The sequence below is a fragment of the Artemia franciscana genome, chromosome 3, assembly GCF_032884065.1.
Source record: "Artemia franciscana chromosome 3, ASM3288406v1, whole genome shotgun sequence".
In the NCBI taxonomy this organism is placed as follows: Eukaryota; Metazoa; Arthropoda; class Branchiopoda; order Anostraca; family Artemiidae; genus Artemia; species Artemia franciscana.
The window spans coordinates 441,000-460,401 of record NC_088865.1 but is presented as its reverse complement, the minus strand read 5'-3'; the positions used below and the strand labels follow the sequence as shown (position 1 = coordinate 460,401).

Sequence of the window (19,402 nt, the reverse complement as noted above, 5' to 3'; positions counted from 1 at the left end):
CGAGGTTGAAGACCGTCAAAAGAGGGGATTTGCCGACTGGCTGTAGTTTTAGAAATTGACGCAATAACGAATAAACTAAATTTATCAGCTGAAAATGCTTACTTTACCATGAATAGTATAAACCCAGACCTGGGAAAAGTGCGTCTTAGCAACAAGTAGGAGATAAACCTCAATACCGGTTGAAGTATGGTCGCTTGCTGATCGAGAGGAGATACAAACAAGGCATTAACACTCTCTGGAATTCTCCCCCCTCTCTTCAGGATTTAGCCTCCCCTTCCCTCTAAATCTGGTAAAAATTTCTGCGAGTGCTAATGCATAAAGAAAAATTATATGGCTGTAGGACTGGTATATCCATTTCTAGGGATCGTAAAAACTACCGAGGGGTATCCCTTATCCCTATTGCTGCCAAGCTGTTGGCAACCATGCTTCTATACAGATTTAGACAGGTCAGAAACAGCCGAACGTTACCCAACTAAGCAGGATTCAGGCCGGGCATGGGCTGCCGTTACCAGATCTTTAATCTGCGACAGATCCTTGAACACCGGTTTAAACACCAGCAGCAGTCTTCATAGATTTCATTGATGCTTTTGATTCGGTCCACTGTCATGCATAAGAAGCAACGAGAGAGGATAGTGGAGAAGATCATCGGTCCGCTCAGGGCATGCTAAGCTGGAACAAGGCTCGATTTAGAGTTTATGGCAAGCTTTCAGACCTGGTCTCGACTGAGGAAGGTGTACGTCAAGGCTACATACTCTCACGTTCAACTTTGTCATCAATTGAATCCTCAGGGTCCAGGACAAGTACTAAGGTTCTGCAATGAGCCTGGCCTTCTCCGTCGCCGATCTTGACTATGCTGACGACGTGGACATACTTGCTGAATCTTTTACGGGAGCCCAAGCTATAATCATTGACGTGGCAGACAAGGTACTCTTGACTGGTCTCCAAATAAGTCTAGTGAAAACAAAACCATGCGAACGGATCCCTTTGATTCTAAACGGTAGTCAGACCAAAGACGTCCAGTTGTTCAAATACCTCGGCTCAATGGCAAACCCTGCTGATGAAACTTTAGGAGAGATCCGGAGCCGCATATCGTCAGCCTGGAATGTCTTCTGTAAACTATGGAAGGCTCTCTGGAAGTGGAGCGAAATTTCAACATAGACGTACGCTCCGAGTGTAAGAAGCTATGGGTCTTTCTGTTCTCCTCTACGGATGTGAGACATGGTCACTGAAAGCAGCTGAAGTGTTGATCTTGGATACCTTCCACCACAAATCCCTGTGTTATATCCTGGGCATCCATCTTCCAGATAGAATCTCGAACAACAAAGTCAGAAGAAGACGTGGGGATCACCCACATGTCTCTGATATTGTTAAGCAGAGGAGACTGAGATCGTTTGGCCTCACAATGCACAGACCAGATGACCAAATAAACAAAAGATGCCGCAAATGTCAACCACTACCGGCATGAAAGAAGGACACATGAGGCCAAAAGAAAACGTGGCTCGCGGCAGTAAATTTTGATTTTGAGCCAATTGGAGGGTTCAGAAAACACGGCCATCGTTGGTATCGCCAGTTGCTGGAGCCTGCCACCCTTAAGCAAAACCTCTGGAATACATATCGTCGTCTGCTGGTACATACAATGCCTGGATGCGGCTTGAACCTGTAATAAGTACAAGTAAGTAAGTAAGTAATATAACAAGGTACTATTTTCTTCTTATACCCACACTATTAATAAGATGCTCTAGCTGCTTTAGCCTGTGTCAGATGAATTAAACCGTAGCAAATTTTAAGATTTTCTATAATATTTCTGGTTTTAATCCAACCCTCTAACTCAACTCTCCATCAGCCAACTCTACAAAACTCGAACCCTCAGTGCTCAACCCGTCAAACTTCAGCTCTTCGACCCGTGGTAATTCAAAAGACGTTCTATGTTTTATTTTTTGAAGCATAGACGTCCATCCTATTCCTTCCGATTAAGCAAGCTCTATATTCCGTTTTATTCTGTCTTATTTGGCTCTTTAGATGTTTCTATCTTTTCGATAATTTCTCCCCTCATTTTAACCTCTAGCCTCTAAATTTTTATCCTCTTTTCCCTCGTAAGCAATTGGGAAATGGACCCTTTTGTTATCAAAATGGTTTTTGACGCATCTCAGATATTTATTAAATTAGGCTATACAACGTCATGTCTTAGGAGTTAACACAGCTTAATGGAATAGAAAAATATAGCCAATTGTTATTTTTGAACGAATCCAATTATTTATTGTTTTTTTTTTTAACAGCATTGTTTAGAAAATCAAAAATTATATCACCAGTGAGCGTTATTCATAACAAATAAAAAAAAATATGGGCCACTATTACGCTAGTAAAATATTTAACAAGAATCCCAAAAAAATTTCAATCTTTGTTTTAGAAAAACATTTTGTGCGATTTGACCTTCGATTTTTTTATATATTTTTTTTTTTGGCAATAACAGTAATTGAGAATTCATAATTTACGAAACTGGTAATGTTTATGGTAGGTGAATTTGTTTGTTTATTTGGAAATTTTTCGTTGAAGTTTTCGTATATCACAGCACACGAATTGTGTTTTTTTTTCTTTGAAGTATATAACATAAACAATATGTAAAATTTATCTATAATACATATGTAGTAAAATGTAATAAATTATATTCATTTCATTTATATTATATATGTTTTTATGTTACCTATGCATCTCGTACAATCATCGTCTAAACAGAGTTGTGGCCAGGTCCTGGTGTGACGGTAATTGTGATGTTTTGTAGATATAATAATCGCTACCGTCGCAATTGCATCTACTTACAGAGAAAGACTAAACAGGATCTGTGATTTAGTTATTTCCATGGAAATACTTAAATCTAGTTTTAAGTCCCCCAGAAATGCATAAATATTATATTACCTATGCAATTTAGAAAATGCATGTACTTTTCAACAGGTAGATCATGGGAATATTACTGGAGGACTTTACTGGAGACTTTAAGGAGATATTACTGGGAGGACCCATTTTGAAGACAAAAAAGTAGAAGTTGAAAAAAGTGGATTTAAATGAAGTAGGCCTACAGTTAGCTTTGGGGAAATCCTTAAAGCTTAGGTAGATTAAAAAGCAGATTTAAAAAATAGAAGATGAAACAAGTAGATTTAAATGGAATACAGTTAACTGTGGGAAATTGTGAAAGCCTAGGTAGATTTAAAAGAAAATTGAAAGTAGGTTGAAAAATTAGAAGATGAAAAAAGTAGATTTAAATGGAATACAGTTACCTGTGGGGGAATCGTGAAAGCTTTGTGTTGGGGGCAATGTCTGAAGACCCCCTCCCCCGTTTGTACTTGCTTCTAACTACATTAAGAACCAAATATGATATAGGAAAAGGCATTGGAGCAATTGTCCGAGACAACTGAGTCTAGTCTGGGGACTTCTAAGTTCTGTTTGAAAAAAAAACAAAAAAAACAAAACATATTTTGAATTACGGCAGCTACAGTTTTCGATGCTGCAAAAGCAGCAAGGTTTCAGCACGAGTCGTCATATCCTTGAAACATATTTTCAAGGATTTTTCGCCTTGTTAGAGGGGTGGTGAACTTAATTAGAGGGGGGCATACAGGATGGCTTGCCCCCAGCCCCTCATTGCACTTCCTGGCTGAAAGGCCACGAAACGGAGATCAGTACCGCTGGTTTGGACCTAAAGGGTCTAGTACCGTCATACTTATTTTTACTTACTTTTGCTTAGGTCTTATCCTTAGGGGGAGGAGTGACTGTGCAAATTTTTCTTAGAAGGTGAGGGGGTTAAAAATGCAAAAAAAGAACATTTAAAAGCTACTGTTTTTTTTTTTTTTTTTTATTGAGAAAGCTTCTTTTTTGCTAATTCTTGTTTGTCCTATCGTACTAATCCCACCTTATTCCTAGTGAACAAGCATGTATGTGAGTTGTAAGCACTAATTAATAACTTTTTTCTGTAGTGATTCAGACTCAGATGGAAGTGAAACAAAAAAGCCATTTGCCAACTTATTGCGAGCTGTAGGTGATAAAAATAGTGAAAAGAAAACAATTCCAAAGCTAAATCTCGACTCGGGTAGTGACTTAGAATCCAGAAGCAGAACTTTAACTCAACACTCGGCACCTGTTGCTACCCTAACATCAAAAAGTAACGAAAAGACAATAAAAACGGAAGTGATTCGACCACTCAACACGAATGAACCAAAAATGGACCAAAACAAATCAAAATCAATTTGTCAAGTGTTCCGACAGAAGGGTAAACAGACTCCTAAGCAAGAATTGATACAAACAAATGGCAAAGAAAACCAACAAGCGGCGAAGTTTACTGACGAGTGGCACCAACAGAGTGTACTTACAAGTGGCAAAGAGAATATACCCACTCAAGTCCCTGTGATCAAGTGTAGTTTGAAGTTATTTTTGATACGTAGACTACCCACTAGCTATAGTACTGTTGATAAAGTTATTGATCAAGTGGCCAGAGGTAGTGAAAGAACTTTGTTAGACAAAAAAACATCTGAATCTAGTGCCTGTGCCAAAAAAAGGACAAGGGACTTAAGTGCAGATGCAGTGACCAGTGATAGTGAGGGTGAATCCCCTATTCACAGAAAGGAAGAGAAACGAAAACGAGTTGATGTAAAGGATGCTGTAAATGAAAAGAAAAGTCCTAACTTGCCTAGTCAGGTACTACTTTCTCTTAGTAATCTTCTTCAATCATATTGTATGTTATTTATATTGAGATACGTTAATCTGGAGAGGGGATGTCAAGTCTTTTTGTATGGGTCACATGGTCGTGCTCATAGGTGCATACAGGTCTGACCTTTGAAGGGTGGGCAGATTTTTTAGACTGTCATTTCTTTTGAAAAGCAGGTTCATAGGGCTGACACTGGTTCATTCATACCTGAGAAAAGAAGGGGTGCGAATTCTCTCCTCTATCTTTCATCCAGTATTCATATTTTTAATAATTGATATTATTTTTAAATTATCGCTAATGTATTTTCTGTAAAATATTTTGTTTTAGTACACAGGAATTTCCATTGCTTCAACAATTTGAGTCATGATTTTTTAAATTTTTTTCTTTTATATTTGCTAATGTAATTGAACAAATTCTCTCCAGTTCTCTCCTATAACTTTCCTCCGATGTTCAGGTATGTTCATAAGGATTTTTTTTTTAATTTCATGTGCTTTATCTTTTAAAAAAATAATTTTTCAGATGTTTAAATATAGCTTATATATCTTATATAAATAATTTTTAAATACAACCCTTATTTTTTAAATATTTGCTAATAGATTCTTTTTAAAGGATTTTATTTTAATGCACGGGAATTTCTATAGCATCAACAATTTGAGTGATAATTTTTTTTTAAATAATTTTATTTTTCAAATTTTTGTGTATATATTTTTTAAAGGATCTTATTTTTAATACGCAAGGATTTCTGTTATATCAACAATTGGAGTGATATTATTTAAACGTAACAATAATTTTTATACATATATTAATATAATTTTTTCTGTTTTTTTTGAATTCACAGGAATTTCCATTGCATCAACAATTTGATGTTTAGGACGTTTTTTTTAGTTAATGATACTGGTTATTGATGCTGCTTATCACGTCTTTGTGACTCATGGGTTGCAATCAATTCCTAATGGGATGTGATGGGAAGAGTGTGCTTTTTTTTTTTTACTTCTTGGCTTATTATTTCGCTTAATTGTTTAAAAAGTCTTGGCTATTGTTAGAAGTAAAATTAAACTTAAAAAAAAAAAATTAAAAAGTTATGAAGTTGATCTATTTATTTAGATAAGTTTGGGTTGGCCTTGAGATTGATTGTAACAAGTGTTTCCCAGGGGAAGAGAAGCTAAAATGTTTTATAGGAGTAAATAGAATTTTTTTTTGTTAACTATGCTGCGCACTTTTATGAAAATCTTTAAAGTAATTATTAGTTTTAAGTGAATATAGTTGTAACTACACAACTGTTTTTGCTTCTACATAATTATTCACAGAAATGGTGAATCTCGAGTTTTGCATTTGGTTACAACATGTCAACCCCCCGTTTTCCCCTCTATTTTGTCGAAGAGAAGGCTTTGGTGTAAAAGGGAGCCAAGTCCATTTCTGGCAAGAAATATTAGAATCATCATGCATAAGAATAGAACTAGATTTGTTTATAAACTAGAACTGCACCTGTTACTAGTACTGCTACTACTTCTACTAACATCTCAGTACAGTACCCAGCCGCCTGAGGCCAACACAGATACGCACACTCCTCGTCCATTCTAATCTATTCAAAGCCTTCCTCTTCAAATCTTCCCGGAAAGTTCTTATTTCCCTTAAATCTTCCTTAACGGCATCCTCCCACCCTAACCGAGGAAGACCTGCTTTTCGTTTGGCCCCAGAATATTGCCTGACATGAACAATCTTTGGCAATCTGTCACCCTTTATCTGCAGAACGTGCCCTAGACATCTCAACCTTTTTCTGATTATAGCCTTAGAAAGCCTATTTGAACCACACTATTTACACATTCAGCTGTTTGAAATACGGTCAGTCAGCTGGGTACCCAGAACAATTTATAGACGATTTCTCTGGAAAACATCTAACAAAGCTTCCTCTGTTTTTTTAAGCGCCCACGCCTTAGAACTATACCTGCTCACTATTATCACTGTAGCTACCAGTATTCTAATCTTAGTTTGAAGCCTTGTTTTCCTATTCTTCCAACCTTTTTTTTTACTCTGAAAAAACACCCTGGGTCATTCTACTTTTAACATCTTCACTGTGCCCACCGTCCTTACTAATAATGCTACCTAGGTAAGTGAAGCTGTCCACTCGATCAATCTTCCAGTTATCCAATATCAACTTTTCATCTTTACTTATTCCTAGCCTTAGCAACATCGACTTCTTAATATAAATTTTGAAACTTATTCTTGTATCCTGAACTCGCAAAACACAGAATGGAAAGAACAGATCAAACCATAGAAATAGACTATATTACAATTGAGGCTTGTAGAAGGGCTCAGTTGTTCTTTGTTTTTATGCTTATATTTAATAATAAACAAATTATAATAAGATAAATAAAATCATAGACAATATAACAGCAATACAAGTGCTTTAGTCTTATTAATTTTATATTTATTAATAAATAAATTGAATAATAAATAAATAAAATAAGTCAATGAATATTTATTAATGAATTGTTGTTATTATTGTCTTATTTTCCCAACGCTGAGGACGCTTTATTTTGTACAGACGAAATGTTGCTTTTGAATGTTCTTCTTGTTCTTCTGGTCTTGAACCCGTTGTATTTTCGAGATTTTCTTTTTTGGTTCTGTTATCGTTGTCCACTTAAACTTAAGATTTTTATTCCATTTCTTTTTATAGACAGAAAAAAAATGTTTGAGTGTTTTTAGCCTTAAATTTTTAGTCTTTTTAGTCTTTTTTTTTTTTTATCTTTTGACGCCTTTCTTCTTTGCTTAAATTGGCAAATGCAAATTACGCTTGGAAGTCGAATGTAGCCAAGTCGCCAAATCGTGCATATGCTGTGACCCTGTATGATTGACCTCTTTTCAAAGCAATGTCCAGTGGTGTTTAGGACATATTTGAGTTCAATGTTTGATGAAATTAACCTTTGAAAATTTTCTGTATCATTACTTTGTTCAATACAGGAAAACTAACAATTTTTCAGAAAGCACAAGGGAAATTACCCTGAGAATTCATACTGCAATTGTGAATGTATATAAAAAAGAATGAAGAAAAAAGGAAATATCGATAAAAGAGACGTTATTAAGAGAGACAAGCGGAAACAAAACTTATAAACAGATTTGTCATTGACTCAAGCATGGGGAGTTTTAAGTTCTTGTTAGATGTATGGATAGTTAAGAGAATAAAAGATAAAAAACCTCTAACATTGCTAAATCATTTCATATTATGAATGTGTATATATACTCATTAAAAAAGAAAATGAAAGGCGAGTCATAATAAGAGAGATGAAAAGATAAGAATTATAAAAAGTGCATATATGTAGAAAAGTTGGCTACTATATAGAAAAAAAAGTAAAAAAGAAAATAATGAAAAACGAGTCAGAATGAGAAAGATGAAAAGATAAGAAAAAACGTATTTACGTAAATTAATTTGGCATTGACTAAGATATAAAGCACTGATGCCTAGTAAGACATAATAGATAAATAGTAAATATAATAGATAAATAGATAAATAATAAATAGTAAATAGATTAGACATAAGAAAAAACGCTAACAAATAAATTCATTGGCTAAGGCACTTCAGTCATCAAAATGAAGGATGTTCATTTTATTAAAGCATTCTCAAATTTCTATTTAGTATTCTTAAAGAGAGAGAAGGAGAAGACTAAAAAAACTAATTAAAAATATCAATTAAAAGGAACAATATCAAATGCATTAATGTGTCAATGGCTTGAGCATAAGCCACAAATGCCTACAAAATCATAGTACCATTTTATTTAAGAAGTTTTAAGTCGGTACTAGACACATACATAGGTAAAAGGAGAAAAAACAATAAATTTGTCAATAAATTGAATGATATTCTTTTAATTTAAGAAATTCTAAATTCCAGCCAATCACTCACCCAAGTCCATCAGTCCAAAATGTCCATGAGACAAATCACGAACGAACGGAAAAGGGCGCTCCTTCTCCATACGTTGATGCTGACCAGCCGCCAGGCCGTCTAGAGCCGGGCTTTCCCCAATCAGGCGCAACAGTCGAAAGTGGCTATGAAAGCCTACCTGGTGTTGGCTACGACCAAGAAGAATATCGGGACTGGCAAAATCCATCTAGGGTGTATTCTAGCTACTACGAAACAATGAAAATGGAAGCTGAAGCCGAACCGGATGAAAGGTACAAATAATTGAGGAAAATCTTTGTTCAAAATTAAGCGTTTTTTTTAGTTGAAATCAGGGTTGCCAACTGCCGACATTTAAAAAGTGTGCAAATCAAGGCCAAAAAAGGATGATTTTTGTTCAAAAAGAGTGCAAATCAAAAAATTTGCACCTCTCCTTTTCTATATCTTCTCTGAGGTGAAAAAGAGTGCATTTAGCAGGAAAAGTGTGCAAGTTGTCAACCCTGTGCCATAGGTTAATGACATACTTGACGAATATGCCAACTACTGACGTATGCCAACTACCAACTACTGAATAAATTCGAGAAAATCTTTGTTCAAAATTAGGCGTTTTTTTGGGGGTTGAAATCAGGGTTGTTAACTGCCGACATTTAAAAAGTGTGCAAATCAAGGCCAAAAAAGGATGATTTCTGTTCAAAAATAGTGCAAATCAAAAAATTTGCACCTCTTCTTTTCTATATCTTCTCTGAGGTGAAAAAGAGTGCATTTAGCAGGAAAAGTGTGCAAGTTGTCAACCCTGTGCCTTAGATTAATGACATACTTAACGAATATGCCAACTACTGACGTATGCCAACTACCAACTACTGAATAAATTCGGGAAAATCTTTGTTCAAAATTAAGCGTTGGATAAGAATATTCAGCACTGGGGGGGAGGGGGGTAGGGAGTTGAACGTCAAATGATGTAAGGTACTTCTCACAACATCAACTTATGAGAAGAAAGCTGTGTTAACGCTTGATGCAAGTTTTAATTTTTTTTAAAAGGAAAACATCGAATCGATATTATTGCAGATGACCTTGAGTCTGGGGAGTTTACGGTTTAACAAATTCCCAAGTTACATCTGAAATTCAGATGCCAGGTCAGGTTGAAAGTGTTTTTTCCTGCTACAAGGACAAGAGATTTAATGTCAGTGCTGTTCGAATGAGGAGCGGAAAGACCGGAGCAAGTCGCCACGGGTGCTGGGGCAGGGGGAGGCGTCGTGGCTGGGGCTTTTTAAAATTTATGTTTGAGTTGGAGGGGGTATTAATTTTGCCCGGGCGCCATCAACCTTAGTAAAGGCTATGTAAGGCAAAAATAACTCTGAAACAAGTTTTAAATGATACGTATTGGTTTGAGAAAAGCGAGTTAATAATATAACGAAGAAGATAACAAGGCTCCCCTAAGCTGGTGGGGAGGTTTATTGTAAAAATAAGTTATTATAGTCAAAAATAAGTGATAAAAGGTAATAATTAACCTGAACAAAGTAAGATTAAAATTTAGTGTGGGGAGTAAGAAGCATATTCTTGGCTGAAGGGGGTGGGGACATAAGACGAGTAAAAGAAAAATATGAAAAAGCAATGTCAAATTTAGTGATAGGGATAAAAGAATCCAGTCATTGGGGGGGGGGGGGTCAGGGCAGATGCTGTTTGAAAAGGAGTGACTATCAATTCAAAATGTTCAGATCTTTCGTATATTTTAAGTATTTTGTCAAACGTTTCGGGGAGGTTGGGGATTCTCTTTTGGAGATAACTCATTAGAAAAAACGAAAAACCTTTCAGGGTATTTGAGCTTTACACTAAGCCAAAGGGAAATTGAAACCAAAGTTTTTGAAAGATAAAAAAAAGAGGTCTGGTCTGTAAATATAGCAAGTATAGGAGGGTAGGGGCTGGAATTTGACTGTCGAGGAATAAACGGGTGCCTCACTGTTTGAGGCTGTGTGTATCAATTTAGGCATTTGGCTTTTCAGTTCTTGGGTCTTTGTTGTTTTTTTTTTGGATTTATGTTTTGGCTCTGCTATTGTTTTTATTTTTGGGTTGAAATTAGGGTTGCCAACTGCCGACTTGTTAAACGAGTGCAAATTGAGGCTAAAAAGGAGTGATCTTGCTTAAAAAGAATACAAGTCAAAAATTTGCACCTCCCCTTTTCTATATCTCCTCTGAGATAAAAAAAGGTGCATTTAGCACAAAAGTGTGGAAATTGGCAACCGTGTTTCTTAGATTAAATACACACTTGACGAATATGCCAACTACTAACCTTTAAAGCGGAAGAAAATTGACACCCAAAAAGAGTGATTTTCACTCTTCCGCATCCCCTCTGAGGTAAAAAAGAATGAATTTCACACGAAAATCGTGCAAGTTGGCAACCCTGGTTATGATTTGACTATCCTAAAAGGGTTATATTGTCTTAATGTGAATTGGAATACAACCTTATTATCATTTTGCTGCAGTCAAGTTATACCAGACAGTGGAACAATTATTTGTTTTCCAAGTTCATGGATTTTAATTAAGGAAGAGACATCTTTTTGATATCATAACCTAAGCTTGTTTAATTATTATACTGTTTAATTTTATTAATTGTTCAATTTAGTGCTAAATATTTGTTTAATTACCTCTATTGAGTTGTTGATGGATGTGTACGATGAAATTAACTTTGAAAGGAAACTTGGATTAAAAATCCCCACTCCCCCCAAGGAAAAAATATCGAAAAATTATGACCACTGGGGTCATATAACCACAGGGGTACAAAAGACTTTACTAACCGTATGAAAAAAATTGTTCACATGTATTTCTGGCAACCCCATAGCCAGGGGCGGATATAAGGGGTGGTTTTAGGGGCAAGTATCCCCTCTGAAAACTCCAAAATTGTTTTTACATGGTCAAGAGGGCAAGAAAACGGTGGAGGACCCACATTTGCATCGGTACCCCCTCCCTGAACATTAATTCTGATGGACATGCTTCTTCGACATGCTTGGCTAAAGCAAAGCATAGCATACATTAAATACGTAGACTAACCATTGCTTTATTTAATATATGCTATGCTTTACCCCCATCCTCCCCTAATGTGCAAATATATAGACCAAATTTGTACTTTGTACCCAACAAATTGTACTTCTTTTCAAGCAATTCAGTTGATTATAATTTCTATGCTTTTCATATAATCCACCTTTTCCTCGTATTTTCTATTTCAAATTTAAACCTGATATATTTATTCTCCAAGTTTACATCTATTTAAAGTTTACTTACTTCTGAAAGAATTTTCAAAAGATAGGAAAGGAGATATAGCGGCATAGGCTTTCTCTGAGAAATTGGAAAAGTTGGAAAAGTTTCAGCTTAGTGAAACCGGGAAGAACTTTTGCTAAAATCGTAAAACTGTATATTATTTATTCATTTTTTCCGTTCGCCTAATCTAGTATACTAGTTTTTTCACGCCGCTATACTTTTTATCTTCAAAGGTAAATATTTTAAATATCTACCTTTAATTATTTAAATATTTTAAATATTTAAATATTTTAAACATTTAAATATTTTATATATTTAATATTTATTTAAAATTTTTAAATGTTTTAAATAAACATTTTAGGTAAATATTTTCACATTGCCTTTCCATTTATTTTACTTCTTTTTTTTCATATGGCAATTCCAATGGGCGTTCCCCCAGACGTTCAATAGGCGCATAGAAAGGAGAAGTTAGAACACTGGATTTTCTTACAGTTTTCAACTTACTCCCGTAAAATTGTTGTTACTCTGCGAAAATGTCCAATAGAGTATTATACTTGCACTTATTCAATAAGTAATTGCAATAGATTATTTTAATCTATATTCAACGTGAAGTAAATCCTACTAAAATCTTAAAATAATATATGTTTGCTTATTGTATTTTTCGTACTACATTATCATTTAAAAATGATTTACTTTGGTTTTTTAATGATTTTTTTTTAATCATAGGTTTTTTTGCTGTTGTGATAATGTCATGTTGTTTCAGAAACGATCCACTTTTGATGACAAAATGCTGTACAAATTTAATTGAACCAGGGTTTAAGGACATCTAGGTCTAAAATATATGCATTCCTTTCGATGTGGCATTTCCAATTTGTCATTATGAAAATTTTTATCTGTTGCCTTTTTATCTATACATTTTTGATATCATTCATAGGCAATTTGGGTCTCAATATATTGTGAAAAAAGTGCATTTTTCCTGGGGAAACTAGCGGCTCATTTACGTAAATTACGGTATACTGTGCTGTGTACTATATATATATATATATATATTGATCAGTGTATTCCAAAAGCTCAGAGACCATATACACGAAGAACTATATGCAAAAAAAAAAGAGTCACCAACAGAACAAATTGAACAACGTACAGAAATAGAGTACAAAGTGACAAATACTTAATCTAGAAACAAAATAGTTTAATCATGTTAACTTTTCCTTCTTTCCAAGCATTTGCCTATATATATATATTATATATATATATATATATATATATATATATATATATATATATATATATATATATATATATATATATATATATATATATTATATATATATATATATATATATATATATATATATATATATATATATTATATATATTATATATATATATATATATATATATATATATATATATATATATATATGTATATATATATATATGTATATATATATACATACATATATATATATATATATATACATATATATATATATATATATATATATATATATATACATATATATATATATATATATATATATATACATATATATATATATATATATACATATATATATATATATATACATATATATATATATATATATATATATATATATATATATATATATATATATATATATATATATATATATATATATATATATATATATATATATATGTATGTATGTATATATATCAACTTGAATTATAGTTATTGGGTTTCTATTTTAAAACCGTTTGAAAGCAGCCCATCAATCCAAAGTAAATAATATCCCCCAAAATCCCAAAATATCCCTCCAAATGTTCTGCGTGGTGAATTTCTATGGTGACAATTTTCTGTGAGAAGTTAGTTCTAAGGAGAATTTTTTAAGGAAAATTTACAAGGGGGGGGGGATTTCCTGGTATCATAAGAAAAATGGCCAGAAATTAAAATTTAAAAGGTAAGTTCTTCCAACTGAAATTAAGGAGTAACATCAAAACTTAAAACACACAAAAATATTCTGTACAGGGGAGGGGGCTGCCCCTTGCTCAACACTTGCTCTTTACGCCGAAGTTTGACTTTTTGTCACCTTATAGTCATTATTTTATATATAATCATTATCATATATAATCATTTAGTCATTATAATGTCATTAATTTTTTTAAGACCGACTCGTGAAACATAATATTGAAACATATATTTGCGTAAAGAAGGAGGGTTGATGAAGAGGTAGCTCCTCTCATATACGGAATAATTTTATTTTTTGTTTTAAGTTTTTATGTTGATTCTTGCTTTCAGCTGAAAGTAACTTATTTTTTAAAATAACTTTATTTGATCAAACAGTTCGTGGTAATGAACTGTAGTAAGGAGCAACACGGCTCAATAGTAACCAAAACTAAAAAAAATTGAATTTTGATAGCAATAGTTACATCAAAAGAATCGCATTTTAATGCTGATTTTAAATATATAAGTTTAATCAAGTTTAGTCGTACCCATCAAAAGTTACGAGCCTGAGAAAATTTGCCTTATTTAAGAAAATAGGGGGAAACACCCCCTAAAAGTCGTAGAATCTTAACGAAAATGATACCATCAGATTCAGCGTATCAGAGAATCCTACTGTAGAAGTTTCAAGCTCCTATCTACAAAAATGTGGAATTTCGTATTTTTTGCCAGAAGACAAATCACGGGTGCGTGTTTATTTGTTTGTTTGTTTTTTTTTTCTTTTTTCTTTTTCCCAGGGGTCATCGTATCGACCAAGTGGTCCTAGAATGTTGCAAGAGGGCTCATTCTAACGGAAAGGAAAAGTTCTAGTGCCCTTTTTAAGTGACCAAAAAATTGGAGGGCATCTAGGCCCCCTCCCACGCTCATTTTTTTCCCTAAGTCAACGAATCAAAATTTTGAGATAGCCATGTTGTTCAGCATAGTCGAAAACCACAATAACTATGTCTTTGGAGATGACTTACTCCCCCACAATCCCTGGGGGAGGGGCTGCAAGTTATAAACTTTGACCAGTGATTACATATAGTAATGGTTATTGGGAAGTGTACAGACGTTTTCAGGAGGATTTTATTTTGTTTGGGGGTGGGGCTGAGGGGAGGGGACTATGTTGGAGGATCTTTCCTTGGAGGACTCTGTCATGGGGGAAGAAAAATTCAATGAAAAGGGCGCAGGATTTTCTAGCATTACTATAAGAAAACAATGAAAAATAAATATGAAAACGTTTTTTCAAATGAAAGGAAGGGGTAGCATTGAAACTTAAAACGACAGAGATTATTACACAAATGAGGGATTCTAAAAATACTTTAGCATAAAGAGCGAGGTATTTAGGAGGAGATAAATACCTCGCTCTTTATGCTAAAGTGTTTTTAGTAATTTAAACTATTTATACTACGGCCTTTCTGATTAGGGGTCATTCTTAAAGAATTGGGACAAAACTTACGATTTAGTGTAAAGAGCGAGGTATTAACGAGGGTACAAACCCCCTCGTATACATAATAAAAATATAAGATTATGAAAGTTTGTTACGTAAGTTAATTCTTAAGTTACTTATATTTTTTACTAATAAAAACATTCGTTAAAAATTAAAAATTCTAGTTGCATTCTTAAGTAACCGAAAAATTGAAGGGCAACTAGACCTCCTTCTCCACCCTTTATTTCTCAAAATCGTCTGATCGAAACTAAGAGAAAGCCATTTAGCCAAAAAAAGAATTAATATACAAATTTCATTTTAATAATTTATGTGAGGAGAGCCAAAACCAAACATGCATTAATTCAAAACGTTCAGAAATTAAATAAAAAAAAATCTTTTAGCTGAAAGTAAGGAGCGACATTAAAACTTAAAACGAACAGAAATTACTCCGTATATGAAATGGGTTGTCCCCTCCGCAATCCCTCGCTCTTTACGCTAAAGTTTGACTCTTTGCCACAATTCTACTTTTTAAAACAATTAAAAGCTTTAGCGTAAAAAGCGAGGGATTGCGGAGGGGACAACCCATTTCATATACGGAGTAATTTCTGTTCGTTTTAAGTTTTAATGTCGCTCCTTACTTTCAGCTAAAAAAATTTGTTTTTTTTTATTTAATTGTGATAAGACCCGAAATAATTTCAATGAGTAATATTTTTTTTTTATTCAATCAAATTTGGATTCAATACAGTTTGTCAGAAAGAATACGGGTTTTTGGCAAGGGTTAAAAGGGTACTGCTCAGAACACAGAACATTTTTCTTTCAGAACAGGAAATATTCTTAGAAATTAGAAAATGAAAAAATGGGTTAAGCTAAAAGTAGAGCATAGTTTATTGTTTATTCAACTTTTTGGCCGTATCAGACTGGCCACCAAGGGTCTATCCATTATTTTTACTCGTGAGGGGGGGAGGGTGTGCTTTTTTTTGGGGGGGGGGGTACAAAAAACTTCACAAGTGCATCAAAATGTGTTTATGTACATTTTTGTTGCGTTTTTATGACTCGGATTTGCTGACCATTGACCGGAAACATGTCCTATAAGAAAGAATGTTTCCGGATTTCTATAATTAAAACCGACATTTCTGTCAGCATTGAACTATCATTCTGAAGTAATTGCACTTTTTAATTACAGGGATCAGACGGACTATCTGAGTGAAGCCAAAAGACTGAAGCATCTAGCGGATCGAGAAAGTGATAAAGTGCTCCAGTTTATACTTTATATGGAAGCAGCCATGTTTTTTATTCTCACAGGGGTTTCTATGGATTCAGATGGCACGCCCCCCAATAAAGGAACTCAGAATATGTACAAAGAAACAAATAACTTAATTAAGTAAGTTGTTTTTGACTAAATTATTCTTTTTACTCCTATTCTTATTTTAAAAGATAAGAAAGCGACAATTTATTGAATGTAAATAACTATTATTGAACTAATTATTGTTATAGTATTATAATACTACGTTATGTGTTTGATACTCTTTTTTGGGGAGGGGGCAGTTACCTCTACCTAAGTTGCTTAGTTGCCTCTTTATTTTTCCCCTCGAAGTCCAAGACCATCAGTAATAAAATAAAATTGCTTCTTCTGTAAACCATTCAATTACCTTTCACAGTAATGCAGTAGTTAGCCCTGGTCAAGGGGACTAATTTACAAAAACGTACGGGGGGGAGGGGTAGCCCTGGTCAAGGGCACTTATTTACAAAAACGTACCGGGGTGGGGGTTGAATTTTTTTTTGCTGAAGATCCCGTAAAGGTACCTTCAAAATCTGGAGATAGAAACATTTTGTTTTTGTTTTATATGAAAATACTAAAAACAGGTACTTTTGAAAATCACCGCCGCCCCTTTTCTCCCTATTGGAGCTCCCTGACTTGCCTAGCCACGCAGGGTTTCGAGGCCATGATACGTGCCACTCTACTGTTGTAGGTGTTGAAAGGTTGATGGTTATCAACAACTTTGCTGAGGGTAAGTATATCTAAGAGATTTACTTCTTCAAAAAAAAAAAAAAAAAAAAAAAAAAAAAAAAAAAAAAAAAAAAAAAAAAAAAAAAAAAAAAAAAAAAAAAAAAAAAACGGGGAACAAGGGCTGAAAAACCAAGATTTTCTTCGCTGAACTTCTGATTTTCCAAGATTTCGCTGAAATTCTTTGCGGGCTGTCTGTATTTATTTTATTTTCTATTTAGTACTAAAAATATTGCACTCTGAATTCTTTCTTTTATGCCCAGAATTGTTTTAGTAGTTTTAATTTTTCAAGGTGATCAATTACAGTCTTTTTGTTAAAGGGGTTCTTGCTGGTTTTTCCTTAGTTTGAAATGTTTTATTTTTTGTTCCAGACACATTTCTCAGAAGTTTCGGCACCAAGACTGTAGTACACCTCAGGGAAAAGTTCTCTCTAGACTAATGGTTCTAAGGTATGTTTTATTGTATAGTAAAAGTGTAATTTCTAGAGACTGAATTTCATCAATAATCTGATAAACAATTCTATACCCGCATGTCTCAAAGATGATTTTAACCTATAAGGCCACATGATAAAATCATTTTGCAAGCTTTAGTGTCGACTGAAAGAATTCTTCTAGAAGCCTAGCTATCATCGGAAGCTCTCGAGAATTTGTGGTTCAACTGTGAAACTTGACAAAAAGGATTGTGAAGTTTGCTTCTCTTTTGTTGACAAGTTTGTCAATCAAAGCAGATGACACAACAGAGAACTCCCAAAGTATATATATATATATATATATATATATATATATATATATATATATATATATATATATATATATATATACTAGCTGTTGGGGTGGCGCTTCGCGCCACCCCAACACCTAGTTGGTGGGGCGCTTCGCGCCCCCCAAGCCCCCCCGCGCGCGTAAGTCGTTACGCGCCATATTAGTTACGCGCCATTGTAGTTGTTTCCCTGTGTCCCACCTGTGAATATAGATAGATTTATATATGTGTTTCAAACTACGTAAAAATTGCGAATATACAACATTCTTGGCTTTCCCATTGTCTGTCCATATACAAAGCCGTATGTACTAATAATGACGTCATATGCAAACGCTCTTTTTACAAACAAACAAACATGCATACACACAACTCGTTTTTATATAGATAGATAGATAGATAGATACAATACAAATTAACTACGTAAAACTTGTGAATATACAACAGTCTTCGCTGTCCCATTGTCTGTGCGTATAAATAGATTGTCAGGTTTACCGACCCTCAAAGATGCAACATACAATTGTACATTGGTAAAGCAATCTGTATTAAGATCTATACCGCATTTTTCTAGTGATTGCCCTTGAGCTTTGTTGATGGTGGTTGCAAATGCTAATCGAATTGGGAATTGCAATCTTTTAAATTGAAAAAGCAGATCTGTTGGAATCATGGGAATGCGAGGAATAAGAACAGCCTCACCCTCATAAGGCCCTGTCAAGATTGTGGCCTCTATTAGGTTTTCCATTGTTTTTTTACGGCAAGTCGCGTGCCATTGCAAAGCTTTGTTGGGTTGATATTTCTTAAAAGTATTATTGGTACGCCTATTTTTAGTTGTAGCACGTGTGGTGGAAACCCTGAAGGATCTATGGAATTTAAAAATTCAGATGGATAATTAACCGCTTCATTTGGTTCCAAAATACAAATTAACTGCGTAAAACTTGCGAATATACAACATTCTTCGCTGTCCAATTGTCGCTGCATATAAATAGATTGTCAGGTTTACCGACCCTCGAACATGCAACGTACAATTGTCCATGGGAAAAACAATCAGTATTAAGATCTATACCACATTTTTCTAATGATTGACCTTGAGCTTTATTAATGGTGATTGCAAATGCTAATCGAATTGGGAATTGCAATCTTTTAAATTGAAAAGGCAGATCCGTTGGAATCATGGGAATGCGAGGAATAAGAACAGCCTCACCCTCAAAAGGCCCTGTCAAGATTGTGGCCTCTATTAGGTTTTCCATTGTTTTTTTTTTACGGCAAGTCGAGTGCCATTGCAAAGCTTTGGTGGGTTTATATTTCTTAAAAGTATTATTGGTACGCCTATTTTTAGTTGTAGCACGTGTGGTGGAAACCCTGAAAGATCTATGGAATTTAAAAATTCAGATGGATAATTAACCGCTTCA

At 34.2% G+C, this 19,402-nt stretch overlaps 1 protein-coding gene across 1 annotated transcript in view; it reads left to right on the top strand.

Moving 5' to 3' along the window:
• Window positions 1–19,402, top strand: part of LOC136024715 (AF4/FMR2 family member lilli-like) — a 120,477-nt gene that overhangs the window by 77,613 nt on the left and 23,462 nt on the right. Inside the window, exons 10-13 of the mRNA XM_065700131.1 lie at window positions 3,966–4,683; window positions 8,580–8,860; window positions 16,416–16,613; window positions 17,609–17,686. Coding sequence (XP_065556203.1) covers window positions 3,966–4,683; window positions 8,580–8,860; window positions 16,416–16,613; window positions 17,609–17,686 — 1,275 coding nt within the window. The remainder of the gene's footprint in view (window positions 1–3,965; window positions 4,684–8,579; window positions 8,861–16,415; window positions 16,614–17,608; window positions 17,687–19,402) is intronic.